Here is a 25,380-nt window from a genome sequence, read left to right as displayed (position 1 = left end):
ACATGTGACCAGTCTTTCATTTATATTTATGTAGTGCATCACAGTACATCTGTCTGGTTGTCTGTTTTTGTATGTTAAGCTGCATTGGTTGATTCAGATGTTAAAAACTTATCCATCATTATCAGGTTTCTCATTAACCTTTTACCTAATGGTTTTAATAGCCACTGTTTTTCAGTGCTTCTCAAACATCTGTAGTGAAGACCATTTTAAAAAAATTTCCAGTACTGAGGACTGCTACTTTTGTAAAATACAATATATTTCTAGACAAATGAAAATATAAAATCTAATATATTTTAAAAGCCCCCGATATTTATTATAGATGCAACAGAAATAAAATTACTTTGTCAACTTGTTATGCAAATTTATGGATGCTTATATAAAACTTATGTATTCTTTTTTTGTCATGAACTGGTAACAGTTTGCTTAAAAATGTTCCTTCGCTAACTATGTGGTTACTCTGGTAGAGTCAGAATACATGCTTGATTCATTCTCATTATCAGTATTATTTTACCAATTTTGTAAATAGTTTTTTCAGGTTTTATTCATTATTTCCAATGGTGCAATTAATGTATGCTGTATAATAGAAAGGGTCACATGTGGAAAAGAAACTGGGTTTATGAAGTACAAAATAGTAACATCTTGAAAAATGGACCACATACTACCTACATACTAAATACTTGTGAAATTGTGACACTCTATTACTTAAAGTTTATTTTTTTTCTTTTTGTTTTTGAGACAGAGTCTCACTTTGTCGCCTAGGCTGGAGTGCAGTGGCACTATCTCAGCTCATTGCAACTTCAGCCTCCTGGGTTCAAGCCATTCTCATGCCTCAGGCTCCCAAGTAGCTAAAACTGTAGGCGCAGGCCACCACGCCTAGCTAATTTTTGTATTTTTAGTAGAGATGGGGTTTCACCATGTTGCCCAGGCTGGTCTCAAACTCCTGAGCTCAAGTGATCCACTCGCCTCAGCTTTCCAAAGTGCTGGGATTACAGGCATGAGCCACTGCGCCTGGCCTAATTTATTTCTTAAGGAAAAAAATTTATAAATGTCTTAAAAATTTATAAATGTCTTAAAAATACTTTAGGAATAGTGATCATATGATAATCAAAATTAAAAGTGTTCACAAATTCAGTATATTTAAAAAAATATAGCCCTTTGATAATCTTTCATCTCTTCATAAAAACTGTCTTGTATTTTAAGGTCAACTTTAGTACACTGATAGTATGGGAAGATGAACTGAAGAGAACGAGTCAGAGTTTGGGTATACATCTGTACTGTTTTCATTTCTTCGCTTCTTTGCAAGATACCTTTGTTTCTTCATGCAAACAGGCTACACATGTGCACACACTCAAAATCACCTTCAAAAGTAATTTTTGTTAAAATAGTAGATCTCAGTCACCACAGGAATGCAGAGTGAGTCAGGACAACTAAAGGTGAATATAAGAAAAAACCCAAAGAGTTGAACAGAACAGAATTGATCAGACTGAACACAGTTCAGAACTTTTCGTTCTAATATTTTAATAGTTTGACAACGGTTTTTACTGAATGTTTACCCTTTTCAAAATTGTGTACATTGCCAACTTTAGGACACAAACAGATTGATTTGGGCTGATTGATACTGGTTTAAACCTACCCAAAGATAACCTTGTTCCTTAGTTGGCTAATGCTTGTTATTGAATAGAAAAACTAGCTATAATAAAGATTTTAGGGATTTAAATATCACGAGGCAGGCCGGGCATGGTGGTTAACACCTGTAATCCCAGGACTTTGGGAGGCTAAGGCGGGTGGATCACCTGAGATCAGGAGTTCAAGATCAGCCTGGCCAACATGGTGAAACCCCGTCTCTACTAAAAATACAAAAATTAACTGGGCATGGTGGTACACTCCTGTAATCCCAAGTACTCAGGAGGTTGAGACAGGAGAATCACTTGAACCTGGGAAGGGGAGGTTGCAGTGAGCTGAGATTCCACCACTGCACTTCAGTCTGGGCAAAAGAGTGAGACTCTGCCTCAAAAAAAAAAAAAAAAAAAAAAAAAATCACGGGGCAAAGAACAGTATACTTTCATTTAGTCAACAGTGCCAACTTTTCTTAGTTATCTGAGAACTGGTCACATACGTATATTGTGTCAACAAAATCATATTGCCTTAACTTTCTGGAAAGACAAGTCTTAGGATAATTGAAACTCGAGGGGAAAATAGGCATTGATTTCAAAGGTTAAAAAATCAGATTAGAAATTGTGGCCCTGAACCAACTTTAAATTTCCCCTCAAATTAGAAGAAAAAGATAATAGAGAATTGTTCTATTTTCTTTCTTCTAGTGTTCATAATGTACAGATTACATACAGTAGAACTGTATTCATTTTACCTGAGAAGATAGAATTCGTCAACCCAATTCCATGGTTTGGGTATGTGTATGGGGTTCTGGCTGTCTTTAGGTGGGTGCTAGAACTGGTATCTAAGTTAAAGCTAAATTGCTTTTTAGTTCATTGATTTAGATAGTATATTCAGCTGTTCATTATATTCTGGGATGGTGCCCACATGAACTTGAAAGGAGCTATTGGCCCCTTGTGATAGGGTAGAAGAGAGTCTGGATTACTTTGAAAAACCAAGAGATGTGTTTGGTTAGCAAAAGAAGATGAAACTGCAGTCAGAGGTACAAACTGGTTCAGTTAAGGAGGAAAAATAATTGAATTTGAAACAATATACATAACACGTAGAAACTAAGTAGTCTTTAATGAATACCTACTAGTTTCAAATCTCATTAGGGAAAAAAGAGTTTTCTCAGTGTATGAAGTTATTAACCAAGAGCGGTGAAAAGCTGAGATAACGTATGTCAGTAGAGACTTGTATTTCCCAAACCTATCAAACATTGAAAACTTAAACATAGTAATTTATTGAAGGCATTCCCATAGAATCCTATGTGTTGTGTACTCAGATTAAAGGAGGGAGTGAAAATGAACTCAGATGAATTAAGTGATTGAAATTTTTGTTTATATTGTTTAATATCTACACATTTGTTAGTATAAGACCAATGGAACAACAGTGGTCATAATTTAGGCAACATGAAACAGTTGGTAATTGGTAAGCATTATTTATATGACCAAATGTAGATCTAATACTGTGCATTATTGCATCAGGGTATGTCTTGTGACTTCCAGATTTTTTCTCAGGCATAAATACAGTTTTCTAAAGGCATTTTATACATTTGTTACCTAAAATGAACAACTGTGTAACTGTCATCTATACCTAGAATTTTTTATCAGAAGTATTTAAGATTTTGGATTTCAGAGTATTTGTATTATACTTACTGTTTGAGTGCCACTAATCCAAAAATCCAAAATGCACCAATGAACATTTCATTTGAGCATCATATCAGTGCTCAAAATTTTTCAGGGTTTTGGATTAAGGATGTTTAACCTGTACATAGAAAGAGACTTATTTAGACAAACTTGAAAGACTCATGGTCTACTTACACGTGGGTTTTCGTTTCGTTTTGTTTTTTGTTTTGAGACAGAGTCTCGCTCTGTTACAGGCCAGGCTGGAGTGCAGTGGCACGATCTTGGCTCACCGCAGCCTCCGCCTCATAGGTTCAAGTGATTCTAGTGCCTCAGCCTCCAGTGTAGCTCGGATTACAGACATGGCTGTTCTATGGGAAATTCCTTGAGACACACTGGGAATCCCTTTCCCTTAAGGAAAAGCTTTTCTGCAACTTTATGTAACTCAATATGAATAACAATTAACAATGGCAATAATAGTTGTGTCATTGGACTAGTGGAATTTTAAGATATATTGTAATTTCAGAGATGCCTGGCTGCTTTCACTTGGCGAGTTTGAAATGATTCTTTCCTGTTTTGGAGATTTTTCAGCCAGAAAAGACAGCATACCACTCTGGAGCTATAGAGAATTTTAAAAGAGCAGTTTTGGCTAAAGGGTAGGCCAGGTTCTTATAGGTCTTGGGAAATATGTTGAGCTTTATTGAACATTGTAAGAGGAAGTCACTGTAAGGTTTTGAGCAGAGGGAAGATTTGAATCTGATTTTTTTTTCTTTCTTTTAAGCACGCTGGCATGTTATCCAAACTCAGTATCACCAGTAATGGAACAAAATGACATTTGTCTTTGCCATTGTATCACATCAAGAGGAGGCATGATAACATTACCAATGTAAATTTCTTGTTAAATGTTGATCTAGAATCTGATCATGATACAACAAAGAGATCCAGTGTGGGACATTCTACAAAAAGCTGGTCTGATCTTTAAAAAAGGTCAGTGCCATAAAAGACCATACAAAGGTGAGGAGTGAATAGTTGAAGGAGACAGTGAATGAAAATGTTTGTGCTGTGTGTGTGGTCCTTGATAGATTTTTTAAAAAACCATGGATTTTTAAAAAAACCATAAACACCTTGTTTTCAACAATTGGGGAAACTTATATGTAGATAATTATCAGTTTTAACTTTCTTGGATGTGATAATGATATTGTAGTTACATAGGAGATTGTCCCTGTTTGTAGGAGATGCATACTGAAAAGGTTTTGGGGGAGTGAAAGGTATACAGTTTATTTTTAAGTCGTTCAGGTGGAAAAAGTATATGTAGATGGAAATAAAGCAAATATAGCAAAATGTTACTGATCATTGATATAGATGAAGAGTGGTGTTTATTATACCAAACTTTCAACTTTTCTTTAGGTTAAAATTTTTAAAAATAAAAAGGGATAGGGTAGAGTAAGTACATGGTAAGATAACAGAACTACAGAGTCTTAAACTTTTTGATTTAACACTTTAGTTTAGGTTCCAGCTTCATTCAGTGTTATATGTGAGATGACGGCCTCTTATGAAAAACCTCAGTAAAGTTGATCAACATTCCTTTTTTTTAATTATTAATTTTTTTTTAAGAGATAGGATCTTGCTGTATTGCCCAGACTAGTCTACAATTCCTGGGCTCAAGTAATCCCCCCACCTTAGCCTAAAAAATTATGTGTGCTTTTAATCTAAAATACCCAAAGGTTTTTTTTTTTTTTAAATCCAGCAATTTTGTTGGAGTATGTCTTAGGGTTGGTCGTTCTGAGTTCATAGACTAATGTTGATTCATGTTCTCTCTTGCCTTGTGTAATTTTTGAAGTATCTTTTAGCTTCTATAGAAATAGTACATTCTAGTTTTGATCTGAGGATGTCTTTCTGGCTTACTGTCATAGAGACATCATTCTGTTCTTTTTTTTTTTTTTTTTTTTTTTTTTTTTTTTTTTTTTTTTTTTTTTTTTTTTTTTTTTTTGAGACGGAGTCTCGCTGTGTCGCCCAGGTTGGAGTGCAGTGGCCGGATCTCAGCTCACTGCAAGCTCCGCCTCCCGGGTTCACGCCATTCTCCTGCCTCAGCCTCCCGAGTAGCTGGGACTACAGGCGCCGCCACCTCGCCCGGCTAGATTTTTGTGTTTTTTTTAGTAGAGATGGGGTTTCACTGTGTTAGCCAGGATGGTCTCGATCTCCTGACCTCGTGATCCGCCCGTCTCGGCCTCCCAAAGTGCTGGGATTACAGGCTTGAGCCACCGCGCCCGGCCATCATTCTGTTCTTTATTCCCTCTATTTTTTATTTTTATTTTTTCTGAGACAGGGTCTTGCTCTGTCACCCAGGCTGTAGTGCAGTGGCATGATTATGACTCACTGTGGCCTCAACCTCCTGGGCTCCTCTCACCTCTGCCTCCCGAGTAGCTAGGACCACAGGCATGTGCCACTACTCCCAGCTACTTTTTTTTTTTTTTTAAAGACAGAGTTTTGCTCTTGTTAAGGCGGGAGTGCAATGGCGTGATCTCAGCTCACTGCAACCTTCACCTCCAAGATTCGAGCGATTCTCCTGCCTCAGCCTCCCAAGTAGCTGGGATCACAGGCATGCGCCCCCACACCCAGATAATTTTGTATTTTTAGTAGAAATGGGATTTTACCATGTTGGCCAGGCTAGTCTTGAACTCCTGACCTCACCTGCCTTAGCCTCACAAAGTGCTGGGATTACAGTGTGAGCCACGGCACCTGGCCTAATTTTTGTAGAGACAAGATTTCTCTATGTTACCCAGGCTGGTCTTGAACTCATGGGGCTCAAGCGATCTGCCCACCTCCACCTCCACCTCCCAGAGTGCTGGTATTACAGGCTTTAGTCACAGGGACCTGGCCTCCCTTCTTCTTACTTTTAGTAATTTTGTATGGGATTTAACTTCTATACTTTGTTTCCTTTTTATGTGAATTTAGTTTTCCTCAACTTTTAGAAGGAAGCTAGTCAAGATAATGTTTCTAACTTTATATAACTCCCTCTTCTGTTAAAAAATTATGGCACTTGTTTTCTAAGGATTCCTGGCTCTGTCCCTGTGCCCCATGTTAGTCTGTTCCTTCTCCCTTTTTCCTGTCCTGTTAATTTTGATTCATCTCCCAGCAGTGGCTCTTCATAGCAGGCCCTCTCCTGGAAAGGATCTCTGACTAGTTAGTGTCAAAGGTTCATGGGGGTTAAACTCCTCTGGCCCCTTTATGCCTTACCTTGGGTTCCCTGTTACTTGTGTATTATTGGTGTGGACAAACCTCCTCCTAGTGCGCTGCAGTTCTCTAATTGGCTGCTGTGCCTTCTGGGTCATACCTCTTGGGTGTTGAGAACTCTCCTGTTTTCAGGTCCTTTAATAAGTCTGGATTACTTCCCATGTAGGTGCTATTGCACTAGGGTTTGTGACTGTGGTAGTCTGTCACCACCAACTTGTATTTTGGGGTTCTTGTAAAGGTCATTGCTATCTAGTTGTTCAGTAGTTATGTGGGATCCAGGAAAATCCCAAAACTTTTCCGTCTCTACTTTTCCAGAATCTGCTAGATCTTCTTGTCCTATTCTTAAAGAGTTTGCTGTATATGGTTTAGTTTTTTCCTTAATATTTTTTTCTTGATATCTTAAAATATATCTTTTTGAATATTGCCTACTTTATTGTGATGCACTCAGGGCAGTTGAGGGATAGTCACCTTAAGTCTTTAGGCATTTGTCTTTTTAATAACTTTATGTAAATAGATGTGGTAGATTTTTCTGTCTTGTGATGCTGAATTTTATTTGTCTCTGCACTGATGTGACTAAGTTTCTTTTTTCTCATTAGGGTGGTTTTTCTAATCTCTTGAAGTCCAATTATCAAACTTTTCAACTGTGTGTGAAGTGGGAGTAAATAAATTCCAGGTTTTGAGGGAGAGGAACTTTGCCTTTACTAGCGGAGCCTTTTTGCTTTCTCCTGAATTGTCAAAGCTGTGACAGTTGCTGCATAGGCAAGGTCATACCCAAGGTAGAAGGAAATAGGGCAAGAATTCAGTTTCTTCAGTAACCTCTTCTGGCACAGAATTGAATATTTATTGCTAAGAAAACAGGAATATTCTTTTAAAATACCTTTTTTGAGTAAAGATTAGTTTACTTAAATACAGGCAGTCCTTGCTATGCAGGATAAGTAAAATGACTAAAAATAATAATGCAAGCTGAAACCGTGCAAAGCAATTTTAATAGTCAGTGGGAAAATTACAGTTGTTTTGTGATCTTTAAAAATTTTTATTAAAACACTAAAATCTTTTGTCAATTACAAAAGTATAGGGGAACAAAAAATAGTAAAACTACTGTTTACTACAGTGTAACTTAAAATACTAAGAACATTGAGAATTAAAGTATTTTATTTCTTTGTAAAAAGCTTGTCAGTATTAGTTTCAATAGTAGTTTAAAGAGCACTTCTCTGTGTCTTTTCTGTGCCTTGGTTGCTTCCAACATTTTATCCTTTGCACTTTTAATGTCATAAAATGTCCTAGAGTTTCTTTAATGTGAACTATTTTCCTGGAGTCACTTCCTCTGGGACGTTGCCATTCTTTCCATCACAACCAGTTTCCTCACTGATGTTGATAAGTTCTCTGGCTGTATATCTAGAGGCCCTGAAACCTTGTCAGCCTTGCTATAGTCAGCATTTTCTTCTATAACTCCATATATTCAAATTTCACTCCAGTATTATCACTTTTCATTTCTTTGCTGCACTTTCATCTTTGTTGGCCAGCCCTGTTGGGATTATCTGTATTTTTGTTTTGTTTTGTTTTGTTTTGAGATGGTTTTTTGAGACGGAGTCTCGCTCTGTTGCCCAGGCTGGAGTGCAGTGGTGCGATCTTGGCTCACTGCAACCTCTGCCTCCCAGGTTCACACCGTTCTCCTGCCTCAGCCTCCCGAGTAGCTGGGACTACAGGCACCCGCCACTACACCTGGCTAATTTTTTGTATTTTTAGTAGAAACGGGGTTTCACTGTGCTAGCCAGGGTGGTCTTGATCTCCTGACCTCGTGATCCGCCCACATCGGCCTCCTCAAAGTGCTGGGATTACAGGCGTGAGCCACCGCACCCGACCAGATTATCTGTATTTATAAAAAGTCCTTTGGGGTTTATCACTGTGAGACAGGCAACACACTGCACTCTTGGCTGTTTGTTGTCCAGTGACCAATCACCAATAGAATGAAAGAAGGGAGGTGATTGGTCACTGATCCTGATGTTCATCTGTTATTTACATGGTGGTTTGTAGACTGAAGAGCTGGCAATGAAGTTTGTCCTTTATGTAATTACTTACAGTAATGTATGATAACTGAAATTTGAGCCATGTTGGGGACTGGTAATTAACTAAACATTGATATAAACCATAGTAATTGAAATTTCTGCATATTAGGATTATGCAAGTCAAGAACTCCACCTGTAATGTAAAAAAGCATACTTAGATTTGGTAAAAATGGTGAAGATAGTAATGGGACTGAGTCTGAGAAATTTATGCAATAATGTAGTGCTTAAAAATATTTTTTAAAAAGTTAAGATTATTTTGAGATACGTTCCATCGATACCGAATTTATTGAGAGTTTTTAGCATGAAGGACTGTTGAATTTTGTCAAAGGCCTTTTCTGCATCTGTTGAGATAATCATGTGGTTTTTGTCTTTGGTTCTGTTTATATGCTGGATTACGTTTATTGATTTGCATATGTTGAACCAGCCTTGCATCCCAGGGATGAAGCCCACTTGATCATGGTGGATAAGCTTTTTGATGTGCTGCTGGATTCCGTTTGCCAGTATTTTATTGAGGATTTTTGCATTGATGTTCATCAGGGATATTGGTCTAAAATTCTCTTTTTTTGTTGTGTCTCTGCCAGGCTTTGGTATCAGGATGATGTTGGCCTCATAAAATGAGTTAGGGAGGATTCCCTCTTTTTCTATTGATTGGAATAGTTTCAGAAGGAATGGTACCAGCTCCTCCTTGTACCTCTGGTAGAATTCAGCTGTGAATCCATCTGGTCCTGGACTTTTTTTGGTTGATAGGCTATTAATTATTGCCTCAATTTCAGAGCCTGTTATTGGTCTATTCAGGGATTCAACTTCTTCCTGGTTCAGTCTTGGGAGAGTGTAAGTGTCCAGGAAATTATGCATTTCTTGTAGGTTTTCTAGTTTGTTTGCGTAGAGGTGTTTATAGTATTCTCTGATGGTAGTTTGTATTTCTGTGGGGTTGGTGGTGATATCCCCTTTATCATTTTTTATTGTGTCTATTTGATTCTTCTCTCTTTTCTTCTTTATTAGTCTTGCTAGCGGTCTATCAATTTTGTTGATCTTTTCAAAAAATCAGCTCCTGGATTCATTGATTTTTTGGAGGTTTTTTTGTGTCTCTATCTCCTTCAGTTCTGCTCTGATCTTAGTTATTTCTTGCCTTCTGCTAGCTTTTGAATGTGTTTGCTCGAGCTATTATGACAAACCCACAGCCAATATCATACTGAATGGCAAAAACTGGAAAAATTCCCTTTGAAAACTGGCACAAGACAGGGATGCCCTCTCTCACCACTCCTATTCAACATAGTGTTGGAAGTTCTGGCTAGGGCAATCAGGCAAGAGAAAGAAATAAAGGGTATTCAGTAAGGAAAAGAAGAAGTCAAATTGTCCCTGTTTGCAGATGACATGATTATATATTTAGAAAACCCCATCATCTCAGCCCAAAATCTCCTTAAGCTGATAAGCAACTTCAGCAAAGTCTCAGGATACAAAATTAATGTGCAAAAATCACAAGCATTCTTATACACCAGTAACAGACAAACAGAGAGCCAAATCATGAATGAACTTCCATTCACAATTGCTTCAAAGATAATAAAATACCTAGGAATCCAACTTACAAGGGATGTAAAAGGACCTCTTCAAGGAGAACTACAAACCACTGCTCAGTGAAATAAAAGAGGACACAAATGGAAGAACATTCCATGCTCATGGATAGGAAGAATCAATATCGTGAAAATGGCCATACTGCCCAAGGTAATCTATAGATTCAATGCCGTTCCCATTAAGCTACCAATGAGTTTCTTCACAGAATTGGAAAAAACTGCTTTAAAGTTCATATGGAGCCAAAAAAAGAGCCCGCATTGCCGAGACAATCCTAAGTCAAAAGAACAAAGCTGGAGGCATCACGCTACCTGACTTCAAACTATACTACAAGGCTACAGTAACCAAAACAGCATGGTACTGATACTAAAACAGAGATATAGACCAACGGAACAGAACAGAGCCCTCAGAAATAATACCACACATCTACAACCATTTGATCTTTGACAAACCTGACAAAAACAAGAAATGGGGAAAGGATTCCCTATTTAATAAGTGGTGCTGGGAAAACTAGCTAGCCATATGTAGAAAGCTGAAACTGGATCCCTTCCTTACACCTTATATGAAAACTAATTCAAGATGGATTAAAGACTTAAATGTTAGACCTAAAACCATAAAAGCCCTAGAAGAAAACCTAGGCAATACCATTCAGGACTTAGGCATGGGCAAGGACTTCATGTCTAAAACACCAAAAGCAATGGCAACAAAGGCCAAAATTGACAAATGGGATCTAATTAAACTAAAGAGCTTCTGCACAGCAAAAGAAACTACCATCAGAGTGAACAGGCAACCTACAGAATGGGAGAAAATTTTTGCAATCTACTCATCTGACAAAGGGCTAATAATATCCAGAACCTACAAAGAACTCACACAAATTTACGAGAAAAAAACAACCCCATCAAAAAGTGGGCAAAGGATATGAATAGACATTTCTCAAAAGAAGACATGCATACAGCCAACAGGCACATGAAAAAATGCTCATCATCACTGGCCATCAGAGAAATGCAAATCAAAACCACAATGAGATACCATCTCACAGCAGTTAGAATGGCAATCATTCAAAAGTCAGGAAACAACAGGTGCTGGAGAGGATGTGGAGAAATAGGAACACTTTTACATTGTTGGTGGGATTGTAAACTGGTTCAACCATTGTGGAAAACAGTATGACGATTCCTCAAGGATCTAGAACTAGAAATACCATATGACGCAGCCATCCCATTACTGGGTATATACCCAAAGGATTATAAATCATGCTGCTATAAAACACATGCACACATATGTTTATTGTGGCACTATTCACAATAGCAAAGACTTGGAATCAACCCAAATGTCCATCTGTGACAGACTGGATTAAGAAAATGTGGCACATATACACCATGGAATACTATGCAACCATAAAAAAGGATGAGTTCGTGTCCTTTGTAGGGACATGGATGCAGCTGGAAAACATCATTCTCAGCAAACTATTGCAAGAACAGAAAACCAAACACCGCATGTTCTTACTCGTAGGTGGGAATTGAACAATGAGATCACTTGGACTGCGAAAGGGGAACATCACACACCAGGGCTTATTATGGGGAGGTGGGAGAGGGGAGGGATGGCATTGGGAGTTATACTTGATGTAAATGACGAATTGATGGGTGCTGACGAGTTGATGGGTGCAGCACACCAACATGGCACAAGTATACATATGTAACAAACCTGCACGTTGTGCACATGCACCCTAGAACTTAAAGTATAATTAAAAAAAAAAAGAAGTTAAGATTAAGGAATTATAGAGAAGATCCACGAGGGGGTGTGTGTGTGTGTGTATACAGTAACACTAAGGGTAAAGGTCTGAAAGGACAAAGTTGTAGTTTGTTCTATGATCATACTTTTCTACATTATTGGATATTCATATGACCAAAACCTTCATTTCTATGACCTGAGTAATTTCTTCTGGCACCGGATTGGGTCCCTCTCACAAATCCTCCTCTGTAGATGACTGACTTGCTTGTTCCTTTTTTTTTTTTTTTTTTTGAGACGGAGTTTCACTTTTGTTGCCCAGGCTGAAGTGCAATGGTGTGATCTTGGCTTATGGCAACTTCCACGTCCTGGGTTCAAGTGATTCTCCTGCCTCAGCCTCCCGAGTAGCTGGGATTATAGGCGCCCACCACAATGCCTGGCTAATTTTGTATTTTAAGTAGAGGCAGGGTTTCTCCGTATTGGTCACGCTGGTCTTGAACTCCTGACCTCAGGTGATCCGCTTGCCTCGGCTTCCCAAAGTGCTGGGATTACAGGTGTGAGCTACCATGCCTGAACACTTGTTCCTTTTTTGCAGCAGAAGGAATAATGGTGTTGTAGGTGAGGCCTGCATTTATTTTTTGCAGACAAATGGAGAAGGGATGAAGGGTGGAAAAGATTACACAAGTGGCTAACAGATTGACTTAAGGTTTTTATGTGCAAATTTTACAACTAGAGGGAGAAGACCTCCCTTAATATGTTTATTGTAAACATTTAGGACATATTGAAGAGTGTAAGGAAATAAAAATATAAAATCACGTATAGTTCCATTACTTAGATGAACTACTTCATCACTCTGTTAATATTTTGGTGTATGTCCAGCCATATTCTTCCTTTTTTATGCATGGATACAGACTTTTACACTTTCATACAAGCCATATTTAAGTGGCATTATACTGTATATGCTTCCTGTAAGTGGATTTCCAGGGTACACAGAAACTTTTAAAGAGTTTCTTTATGTAAAATTTAAAATATACCAAAAAAAAAAAAAAAAAAAAGAAAAACAGGCAAACAAACAAAAAACCCAGGATAGAGACCAGATTAGTACAATGAACTTAATGTACCTATCCCCCAACTTCAGTGATTTTAGTACCTGAGCAATCTTGTTTCATCCATAGCCACCTACTTTTGCATTATTTTGAAACATCTTCCAGGTAAGTATTTCAGTATATTTCAGTTAACAACTTGACATTTTGCCAAATTAACCTTCCAGAAAAGTGTTATCCATGTATACCTGACAGCGATTAGAATTAAAAAGTCTTTTTATTTTTATTTATTTTTGATACAGAATTTCGCTTGTTGCCCAGGCTGGAGTGCAGTGGCATGATCTCAGCTCGCTGCAACCTCCGCCTCCTGGGTTCAAGCGATTCTCCTGCCTCAGCCTCCCCAGTAGCTGGGATTACAGTGCCCACCACCACGCCCAACTAATTTTTTATATTTTTAGTAGAGACAGAGTTTCACCATGTTGGCCAGGCTGGTCTTGAACTCCTCACCTCAGGTAATCCACCTGCCTTGGCCTCCCAAATTGCTGGGATTACAGGCGTGAGCCACTGCACCCGGCCTAAAAGGCCTTTTACAAATCTTAGTGTTATGAGTTAAATGCATATATCATTTTCCTCAGATAATACAAAAAAATCCTAACAGTGAATTTGGCCATGCTTATACTCTGGCATCAAACTTTTAGTTTCCCTATCAGTATATATCCCTCATAAAAATGTTGTGACTATTGATAGGGCGACCAAATAACTTATTGTCCAAACTGGGACACTTTGAGATCGAAAGGATGTACTGTTAATAATAATGTCCATATAAGGAACATAAACCAGGACTATATTTTGGCACAGCTGGATTGTATGCTCATCCTACCATTAGGTCATATATATAAGGTATATGTACACACGATCACTATATTACATAGTCAATAAATGGTAGCATTTATTAAGTTTAAGTGTTTAACATATGCCCATGCATGGATATATATTAAAATCTTCCCTTTAAAAGGGGTCTTTTGAATTGGTAACTCAGAAAGTCCTAAGTTTTCATTCCTGTGTTTTTTTGGAGCTGACAGTGATCATTAATTTTTTTTTTTAAGTACTGTAACTTTAATTTTCATAATTAAGACTTTGTATTTGTATTGATATTGGCAGCTGGAGAATGCTGGAGGAGACCTTAAGGATGGCCACCACCACTATGAAGGAGCTGTTGTCATTCTGGATGCTGGTGCTCAGTACGGGAAAGTCATAGACCGAAGAGTGAGGGAACTGTTCGTGCAGTCTGAAATTTTCCCCTTGGAAACACCAGCATTTGCTATAAAAGAACAAGGATTCCGGTAGGCTTTTCACTAATCTTTTTATGAGGAGACTGAACTTAGATTGTGGAATATTTTATTATTAATTTGCTTGAGCACTGAATTTTTCTACGAAAATAAGATATGGAATGGTTTTATGAGAAATTTCCCATGGCTCTGATTTGGGGAGAAAAAGGAAAAATTTAAGCTTCCAGTTTAAAAGGATTAATTTTAATTGCACAGTTGAAAGAACTTATTATCTTTTGAGTATTTTATGTTTTATAGGATTTGTGGGTCAGAGTTAGATGTAGCTGTTGTGGTCATTCATTCATTTACCCAAAAGCATTTTATCAAAGGAAAGTAGGAGGTTGGCTAGAATACTCCAAAGAGAAGAAATCTGTGTACAATAAGTGTTTTTGCTTCCTGTCCCAATAGACTAGTTTCTAAAGTATGGAGAAGATTTCTTAAATCTAATATACAGGCTAATTTTGACAGCTTGTACCCTTAGAACTAGTCAAAATAACAGCCAGCTTATATCGTTTCTTCCTTTAGCAGCTATTTTGGTTAATGTCATGCTTTCTTTTTCTTGAGACGGAGTCTCACTTTGTTACCCAGGCTGAAGTGCAGTGGCACGATTTTGGCTCACTGCAACCTCCACCTGCTGGGTTCAGGCGATGCTCCTGCCTCAGCCTCTGGAGTAGCTGGAACTACAGGCACATGCCACCACACCTGGCTAATTTTTGTATTTTTAGTACAGAATGGGTTTCAGCATGTTGTCCAGGCTAGTCTCGAACCCCTGACTTCAGGTGATCCGCCTGCTTAGTCTCCCAAAGTGCTGGGATTGCCAGCGTGAGCTACCGTGCCCGGCCAATGTCATGCTTTTTAATTTTTTTTTAATTGTTGTTTTTTCTTAAATTAAGACTGTTACGTAGAAGCAAGCAACTGTAGTTTATGTCCTTAATTGGCTTTTAAACTTTAATATTAGATGTACTATGCTTCTCCCAAAATTTAAAATTTTATTTTTCTTAAAAGAATTATCTTTCTAGTGTGAAAGTGGTTAAAAGAACTTTTAAAGACTTCACAGACATGTGTGCATTATCCTGTGATTTTTTGGCTCTGAAGTAGAGTGAATTAGAAATTAGAAAAGGTGTGTTTATATTTAATTCTGCTCTAGTGTTAGGATACAGATAAAAAATGACTCTCTCTTTTAAACTATAGAATTTTAGAGTAATAAGGGACCCTTGAGTTTATCTAATTCAGCTGACTATTTACCAGTAAGAACTAGTTTTTTAGAGGGATCAAAAAACTTTGTGATAAATCTGAATGGCTCTCTGTCAGATCAGAGCTCCGTCATTCCCTTTACCCAAAACAAATGAAAAATCCCCAGCAAAGTAACAGACTAAATAGATACTAGAATAGGATAGCTGAATACTTGGCGAGAGAAATCTAATGAGTTTCATGTCACTTGGTCATAAACAGTGTCTAGGTTCAGCTTGTACCTCAAATTTCCCTTATGTAGCAGGAGAATAGGAACTATATCACTGTGGCTTTTATTACTATAATCCTTTCTGCAGAAATAACTATCTGACCACCCCTTTTCTAGAACATCTTGTGACATGAGAGACATCTCAATCTACTTATTTTTGTTATTATTATTACTTTTTTGAGATGGAGTCTCATACTCTGTTGCTCAGGCTGGAATGCAGTGGTGTAATCTCGGCTCACTGCAGCCTCTGCCTCCCAGGTTCAACCTGGCAGATTCTACTGCCTCAGCCTCCCGAGTAGCTGGGATTACAGGCAGGTGCTGCCACGCCTGGTTAATTTTTTCATTTTGTTTTTTTTTTTTTTTTTTTGTTTTTTTGAGACGGAGTCTCGCTCTGTCGCCCAGGCTGGAGTGCAGTGGCCGGATCTCAGCTCACTGCAAGCTCTGCCTCCCGGGTTTATGCCATTCTCCTGCCTCAGCCTCCCGAGTAGCTGGGACTACAGGCGCCCGCCACCTCGCCTGGCTAGTTTTTTGTATTTTTTAGTAGAGACGGGGTTTCACCGTGTTAGCCAGGATGGTCTCGAACTCCTGACCTCGTGATCCGCCCGTCTTGGCCTCCCAAAGTGCTGGGATTACAGGCTTGAGCCACCGCGCCCGGCCTAATTTTTTCATTTTTAAGTGAGATGGAGTTTTGCCATGTTGGCCAGGCTGGTCTCGAACTCCTGACCTAAGGTAATCTGCCTGCCTCAAGCCTCCCAAACTGCTGGGATTATAGGCGTGAGCCACCCCACGTGGCCCATCTATTTTTAGAAGCTTGATCTGCCTGATACATAAAATTGGTATTTGGAATGAATTATGGCTTATTGGGCCTTGTAATTGCAAGTTAGTTTCAAAATAGCAGGGTAGAAATGGAAGGCTCAAAGAGTGATTAGCTTTTAAAGATTTGTTGAAATAAGACGTTCATAATTGGTTTAAGTACTGCTTGAGTTTTATCCTTAACTAAGTCCATGACTTTTTTGTTTTTTTAATAGCACTAAGAATCTCATATCCTTGAGTTATTTAGCAGATTAAGGAGTACTAGGCAGTCCCATGGTGGTTATCCTTTGTGAAACTAAGTATAATATAATAGAATCTAGAGGTCTTGGTTATTATGTTTTATAGAATTTCAGCTTCTGTTTTTGTTTTTTTTTTTTGAGACGGAGTCTCACTCTGTTGCCCAGGCTGGATGGAGTGCAGTGGCACGATCTCAGCTCACTGCAAGGCTCCGCCTGCTGGGTTCACCCCAATCTGCTGTCTCAGCCTCCCAAGTAGCTGGGACTACAGGCGCCCGCCACCACGCCCGGCTAATTTTTTGTATTTTTAGTAAGAGACAGGGTTTCACCATGTTTGCCAGGATGGTCTCGATCTTCTGACCTCGTGATCCGCCCGCCTCGACTTCCCAAAGTGCTGGGATTACAGGTGTGAGCCACTGCACCTGACCTTAGCTTCTGTATTTTTAAGGAGTTAGGTTATAGATCTACCCTTAGGGGTAACCCCATCTCCATTTAGAATTGTTATCTTAAAGATCTCATATTTATCATCTGAGTAGGTTGTCATCCATCTCTCTTTTGCAGTACACATGCTGGCAAATGTTTACCACGTCTCAGGTTGCCCATACAAAGTTCAAAAGGTGCTTTTGAGCTCATTGAAATTGCTGTTTTTTAAAAAAATGACCTAGCTTGCTGAATATTTTTTTTTTCTCTCACTGTTTTGTTTTTTATTTTTTAAAATTTTTTGTAGACATGGAGTTTTGCCATATTGCCCAGGCTGGTCTTGAACTCCTGGGCTCAAGCAGTCTGCTCATCTTTGTCTCCCAAAGTGCTATGATTACAGGTGTGAGCCTCCATGCCCAGCCTTACTGAGATTTTTTTAAAAAATAAATTTGACTTACGTCATATTATTCTTCTGGATGTATTATAAATCTAGCAATATACTTTGTATATTTTTATATTACAGGGAACCACTAATTAAAAAGTGTGTTGCAATCCAAATTTGTAAGTAAATTTTGATTAGATTTTACAATGCCTTTTTCTTTGAAATACAGATGAAACCGATTTATCTGCAAACTCGAAATGAGTTAGAGAGTACCTTAAATTGAATAAAAGGACTAAGTATACCTTTATTGTGTGAGTGGGCATGTGTGGCAAACTGGAGAGCATATACAGCTTGAAGGTGCAAGCCTCTTTATGATTCCAGTTGATTGTAGTTATACCGGAGTGAAGGCCCAGTGTTTCCAGATTCTTTTTTCCCTAAAGAAAGATCCAGAAATGTGAATTTTTGTGAAATTCCTGATATTAAAATGTTTAAATTTTTTGAGTGAATACTGATGGCCAGTGTAGATGTATTAATGGCCAGGAGAGGAACATAGGCCTCAGTTTGGAGTTTTCCCTTAGTGTAGTAGTTTGACTCCCAAGTTAACCCATGCTCTGCAAATTGTAAGGTAGCTAAATTATACTACTGGCCTGATTTCTGAGAGCAGGGCATGTGGGGTGGAATTGTTATTAGCTCCCTTTCCTGGGCTCAGGGAAAATTGCTGGGGATGGTGGATGCTGTAAACAGGCAAAGTTAGGTAATTTATACTTTCTATTCTGCCGTCTTTTGTTGTAGAGTATTTTGCTCTGAGCCACCCAGGGCTTTCATAATACCTTCAGTTGTTCTGTGACCTGCTAGGCTCTGAGAAGACCCGTGTTTTCACCATCTCCAGAATTCTTATGTACTTCTTCCACTGATAAGGAAAGAAGTAAAACAAATCCATGCTAAGTATCACAGATAGAAACATTGGTATTATCTATTTGGAAGTTTGTGCTTATTAACAAGTAAATGCTTGATAGACTTCTAAACATTGCAGTAAAGTACAGTAAAAATAATTAAACCATGTAGGATGGTAATTCGCTGTGATATAATTAGAATTTGCTACATTCTACCAAAAACAACAAAATTTCTGAATCTTGTTTCCCTCAGTGGCCCAAGGGAGAGAGGGCATAGACCTTGTGTAAAAATTAACAGAGATTCTTCACTGATTGTTCCTTAAATCACAGTGCTATTATCATCTCTGGAGGACCTAATTCTGTGTATGCCGAAGATGCTCCTTGGTTTGATCCAGCAATATTCACTATTGGCAAGCCTGTTCTTGGAATTTGCTATGGCATGCAGGTATGTCAGCAAATTTGTTTTGAAAGCTTACTTATATTTTATTCTGCTTGTGACTCATACTGTGTTAGTATTTTCTCTCTTTAGGATATTTAAGATTAGTTGGATGAGATCACTTGCGCAAATATTACAAATATGTGAATTGCCAGACTAGTATGGCAGAACTGGCCTGATAGGGAATCTATTTCCAGAATAGTAAGTATACTATTTCATGTAACAAAACACTATCCATTTAAAAAAAACCTTGGACATGCAAATTTACATAAAATTTTCAGAAATAGTACACAGAGCTCCTGTATACCTTTACCTAATACTCCAGTTGCTGACATTTTTGAACCGTTTGAAAGTTGCACACGTGATGCCCTGTTACTTATATTTCCTAAATATTAGGACACTCTCACTGCCTAACCACAGTACAACTATCCAGGTCAGAAAAGTTAACATTGACTTATTGTTAGAATCTAATCCACAGACTCCTTCACATTTCACAGTTTGTCTCATTAATATCCCTTATAGGGCCACAGATCAGTCAGGACTATGTGTTGTTTTTAGTTGTTGTTTCTTTAGACTCTTTCAGTCTGAAACTTCTTCAGTGTTTCCTTCTCTTTCATGACCATGAAAGTATTTTTAAAAAGTATGTGTTAGTTATTTTGTAGAACATTTCCCGACTTTGGTTTCTGTGATGATTCCTCATTGTTAGATTCAGGTTATGAACTTTTGGCAGGAATATCACAGAATTGGTGTTGTGCTTCTCAGAGCATCTTATCAGGAGGCACACGGTGTGGATTTGTGGCATGATGGGTGATGTTAACTTGGATTATTTGATCAAGATGGTATCTGTCAGGTGTCTCCACTGTAACATTAATTAATAAGTATATGTACATTGGTTTTATATCAAAAGTAAGAATAGGCCAGGCGTGGTGGCTCACGCCTGTAATCCTAGCACTTTGGGAGGCTGAGGCGGGCGGATCACCTGAAGTCAGGAGTTCGAGACCAGCCTGACCAACATGGGGAAACCCCATCTCTATTAAAAATAGAAAAATTTGGCCAGGCGCAGTGGCTCACGCCTGTAGTCCCAGCACTTTGGGAGGCCGTGGCAGGTGGATCACCTGGGGTCGGGAGATCGAGACCAGCCTGACCAACATGGAGAAACCCCCATCTCTACTAAAAATACAAAATTAGCTGGGTGTGGTGGCACATGCCTGTAATCCCAGCTCCTTGGGAGGCTGAGTCAGGAGAATCGCTTAAACCCGGGAGGTGGAGGTTGCGTTGAGCGGAGATCGTGCCATTGCACTCCAGCCTGAATGACAAGAGGGAAACTCCTCAAAAAAAAAAAAAAAGTAAGAATAAGTAGGGACTTACTGAGGTCTTGAGATAAGGTACTCTTCTTCTTTTCTTTCTTTTTTTTTTCAAATACTTTGTTTTTAGAGTGGTTTTACATTCACAGCAAAATTAAGAAGGTACAGAAATATCTTAAATACCTCCAACCTCTACACATGCATAGGTTCTCCCATTATCAATATCCCACACCAGTGTTACATTTGATATAACTGATGAACCTACATCAACACATCATTATTCCCAAAGTCCTTATTTATATTAGGGTTCATTCTTGATTTTTGTATATTCTATTGTTTTGGACAAATGTATAATGACATGTATCTACCATTGTAGTATTATGCATAGTATTTTGACTGCCCAATCCTTTACCTATTCATCCCCCAACTCCTGGCAACCACTCAAATTTTTTTATCATCTTTATAGTTTTGCCTTTTTCAGAATGTCATATAGTTGGAATCATACAGTATGTAGCCTTTTCAGATTGGCTTCTTTCACTTAGTAATGTCCATTTAAAGTTCTTCCATGTCTTTTCAGTCTGGGTAGCTAATTTCTTTTTAGCACTGAATAATACTCCTTTGTATGGATGTATCACAGTTCATTCACTCACTTACCTATTCAGGAAGCGACAGTTTACTTACTCATCTACTAACGTCTTGGTGACTTCCAAGTTTGGTAATTATGAATAAAGCTGCTGTGAACATCCATGTACAGGTTTTTGTGTGGACATAAATGTTCGGCTTTTTCAGTAAATTCTAAGGACAATGATTACTAACTCGTTTTTTAAGAGTATGTTTAGTTTTGTAAGAAATTGCCAAAACTATGTTCCAAAGTAGGTGTACAATTTTCCATTTTATAGTAAAAGCCTCTTTTTTCCTTTCAGTGTTCTTTGAAAAGTGATTATGAATTTGACTTGGCAAAAAGAAAGATTTTTCCATCTAGTAGTCTTAGAAGAGCCTGCACCCTGATTGAGTTGAATGTTGGATATTGGCTGACTTCTTTTTTTTTGTCCCAGGGTGTCGTATATTTATGTAATTTACTGATTTTCTTTGTCGAGTACTCATTGTTAATCATATAGCACAACTTAAAATTATATTAAATGGTTGTTAGTATATTGAGAGGCATTGTAACTTCTCCTAAGGAAGAATCTCACAAGATATATTTTTAGGGCCTACTTAGAGTGAAATATGTCTGAAAAATGCTCCTTTAATTTAAGAGATAATGGCTTAGTGTTTCCCCATTATGTCAGTTTCCTGATATAATTATAAGGCCAAATTGTTCTGTCATTCGATAGGATATCTTACAGCCAAAGCCAGACCTGCTGATGTTAAATGCATAACAATTTTTGCCTTTATTATCATCTGAACTTTTGTAGTAAGATAATGGGATATGCCGATCTTGGTTATTTGGGCAGAATTTGTCCTTCCATAAAATAAGGATATAGATGATGCCGTCTAGCTAATGTATGGTTTGTAAAGGGCTGCTACTTAGTAACTAGGTTGGGTAATTTTAGTACCTAAGTGTATACCTTTGCCCCCCATGACATTCTGAAATTTGAGCAATTTCAGTGTCTTATATACCATCTTTTCCCATTAACTGGACTCTCCTGACAGTCTTTCTAATTGCTTCCTCGTGATTCTTTGCTTTAGAAGAAAAATATCTATACTGCTCCCTTTTATATCTCTTACTGATTTACACCCCACAGCATAAAAAACAGAATATCGGTAGAGCTTTTGAAACTTTCTTTGTATGTCTCCATTCACATTCTTCTCTTCCTATCAGTGGCTACCAACTTTCCTGAATTTTATTATTCATTCCCTTTCTTTTTTTTTATAGTTTTATAGTATGTATGTTTATATTCCTAAATAATATATTCGTTTTGTTTATTGACCTATATATAAGTGAAGTCATACTACCTGTATTATTTTCAACTTTGGTTTTGAGATTCGTTCGTGTTAGTACATTTTACTGTAAATTATTCATTTTCACTATTGAATTTGTTTGAATATAGCATGTTACTTTTACATTCCAGTGTTCATACTGTTGGCTTTCTAGTTTTTTTCTATTATAGACAATATTGCCATGAATATTTTTGTATTTGTTTTCTAGTGTTATACATACACAAAATTTTCTCCAGGGTAACTGGCAGTAGGAATACTGGGTCATAATGTACATTTTCAGCTTCACTAGGTAAATGATAATTTTTTCCCTCAATAAATGTTCCCACAACAATATATAAAAACATCTTCTGCTCTATATCCCTGCCAACCCTTGACATGATTAGATTTCTTTTTGTATTTTCTTATCTGCAAAGGTATTAAATGGGGGTCACATTGTAGTCTCAAAGTTAATTTTCCTTGTTATTGTAAGATTCATGTTTATTTGCCATTTGTGTCTGCTTTACTATAGATACTTGTTCATTTTTATATTAAATTGTCTTTGTTATTGTGTTGTGGGAGCCTTTATATATTCTGGATACTAAACTTTTCCCAACTATATATTATTGCAGATACCTTCTGGATTGTGACTTGTCTCTTCACTCTTTATGGTTTTACTTGGCTTCTTTATATACTCCCACAAGATTTTGTCCAATTATTTTTATTGGGCAGAATTTCCTTCTCTTTCTGCCTTCCCATTCTAAAACTTAGAAAACTTTGATATATAAGAAAGATAAGAGGATCTGATCTGATTGGGTGGTGGACCTGGAGTACTATATGGGTTTCCTTGAGGCAGTTAGAACCTTGGGGTTTATCAGGAATCCATACTGGCCATATACTTTGCTATGGCCCTTGGGCTGTAAAGAGACCTGAAGACAGGGAGGAAAGAACATAGTCTATTTTGGTAATCACTCTAGTTTGAATGGACTGGAGTAGAAAATGGGGGGAAGGTGAAACCAAAAATTAGACAAGGGTCAGGTAAGGAAGTCTTGTGTTTAATATAAGGAACTTGGATTTTATCCTGTAGACCAGGCGTCAGTAAACTATGGCCTATAGACCAAATCTGGCCTGCCACCTGTTTTTGCATGACCTGCAAGCAAAGAATGATTTTTTTACATTGTTAAATGATTGGGAAATTGAAAAATAATTATATTTTGTAATGTGTGAAAATAAAATTCAAGTCTGTGTCCATAAATAAGGTTTTATTGGAACAGTCACACGCATTTCTTTATAAGTATTGTCTGTGGATGCTTTTGAGCTACAGTGGCAAGAACTGAATAGTTGGTACAGACACAGGGCCTGCAGAGGCTAATACTTTTCTCTGGCCCTTTACAGAAAGTTTACCAACCCTTGCTGTAGATGCTAGAGGGCTAATGAAGAATTTAATCATAGACTAACATAATCATCTTTATACTGTAGTAGCTAACATTGGTAGGTCTCTAGAACATTGCTGGAAGATGGGCAAGACTAGAGTCAAGGGAACTGATTAGACCATAGCAATGTTTCTTAAACTGCATGTTAGTTAATGTGCTACAGTAAAGAGTTTTGTTTCTGAGTCTTTAGTTTGACAAATACTGTGTTAAACAAGTGCTAGCAGGTGTCTTTACTGCTAGAGCGAATGCAAACCTTTATTGTGGGACAGTGTATTGTGAATACCTAAAAGGAGAATGTAGAGGGCACCATTTGGTAATGGTTTTGAAGAATATGCTACTCTGAGTTAAAAGAATGAACATTTATTTAAGTCGTCTGTCTTATTTTCTGTCAGGGGCTGGGTCAACCTGCATTACACATTATTAAGGCAGATATCTTCTGATACCTGTTGTGGAACAGATGCACTAAGATGAGTGGGAGTGTTTATATCACTGCAGATTTAATGTTTGCAAAAATCTTGTGTATATTTATCTGAGGTGGGAAGTTTGGGACATGTAAATGATAAATAAGAAAAGATTGATTAACAGAGGAGGTGCTGAATTGAAGAGACCATTTGAAATCAGTCTATAAGCTTATGGGACTTGAACAGATGAGCTTAACTGAAAGGCCAGATTTTCCTGCTTATCCCATCTCTACAGCACAGCCTTCGGCAGGCTTTCATACTGTTCCTTTGGAGCCAAAGATTTAAATAGCTTGGAGAAATTTATTGTCTAATTCTTGTTCTGGTATAACGTTCTTGTTGTTTGCTGTAGCTTTTTCCAAACTCAGAATACCTTTTAAAATGCTTTGAAATCAAACTCAAATGTAAGTAATTAAGATATCTATTTTTAAGCAGATGAATTCATTAAAGTACACTAAGTGGAAAATCTGCCAGTGTTTAACAAAACTTAACCACAGGTAAAATTTTGAATCCAATTTTGTTTTATAACAATGCCTGTTAATAACTGTATAGTTATATATAACAATACCAAATGATCTACATTTATTAAACTCCTTTTATTTTGGGGATACAGATACATCAGGTGTTCTGAAAAGAAATAATATAAATTATTAAATCAGTATAGCAAAATGGATATTTTTCTTTTGATTTCTATTAACATTAATTTTTTTCTTTGAACAGATGATGAATAAGGTATTTGGAGGTACTGTGCACAAAAAAAGTGTTAGAGAAGATGGAGTTTTCAACATTAGTGTGGATAATACATGTTCATTATTCAGGTATTACATTTTTAGATGAATAAGAACAGTAGTAATTAATTTAAAGTTGATACTGTTATTTTTCACAATTGGAGATTCTATAATTCATAAACAAAATTAAGGGTATAGTAGTGACCACAAGTGTAATTGTCATGTTTGCCTTCCAGTTGAGTGTCAAGACAACATGGGATGGTGGTGATGTTAATAGGGAGTAAGGAAGGTATTTAAGAAATTTGAAAACACCTGTGCAGTTGTGGAACCCTATTTGGAATCATATATAGTGATATCAACATTTGTATTTTCCCTTTTCACTCTTTGATCTGTTTTTAAAGATTAGTATTTTTCTTTTTCTTTTTTTTCTTTTTTTGTTTTGTTTTCAAGACGGAGTCTTGCTCTGCCACCCGGGCTGGAGTGCAGTGGCACCATCTCAGCTCACTGCAACCTGCGCCTCCTGGGTTCAAGCGATTCTTCTGCCTCAGCCTCCCGAGTAGCTGGGACTACAGGTGTGAGCCACCACACCCGGCTAATTTTTGTATTTTTAGTGGAGACAGGGTGTCATCATATTGGCCAGGCTGGTCTCAAACTCCTAGAC

The 25,380-nt window shown here is 37.6% G+C and overlaps 1 protein-coding gene across 1 annotated transcript in view; it reads left to right on the top strand.

Annotated features, from left to right (window-relative positions):
* GMPS (guanine monophosphate synthase) overlaps window positions 1–25,380 on the top strand; it is a 76,725-nt gene that overhangs the window by 12,639 nt on the left and 38,706 nt on the right. The window contains exons 2-4 of the mRNA XM_010365895.2: window positions 14,074–14,255; window positions 18,774–18,888; window positions 24,712–24,809. Of these exons, the coding sequence (XP_010364197.1) occupies window positions 14,074–14,255; window positions 18,774–18,888; window positions 24,712–24,809 (395 nt within the window). The remainder of the gene's footprint in view (window positions 1–14,073; window positions 14,256–18,773; window positions 18,889–24,711; window positions 24,810–25,380) is intronic.

Source organism: Rhinopithecus roxellana, chromosome 1 (assembly GCF_007565055.1).
Source record: "Rhinopithecus roxellana isolate Shanxi Qingling chromosome 1, ASM756505v1, whole genome shotgun sequence".
Lineage (NCBI taxonomy): Eukaryota > Metazoa > Chordata > Mammalia > Primates > Cercopithecidae > Rhinopithecus > Rhinopithecus roxellana.
Note: the sequence above shows the minus strand (reverse complement) of the source record. Positions and strands in the feature narration are given on the sequence as shown.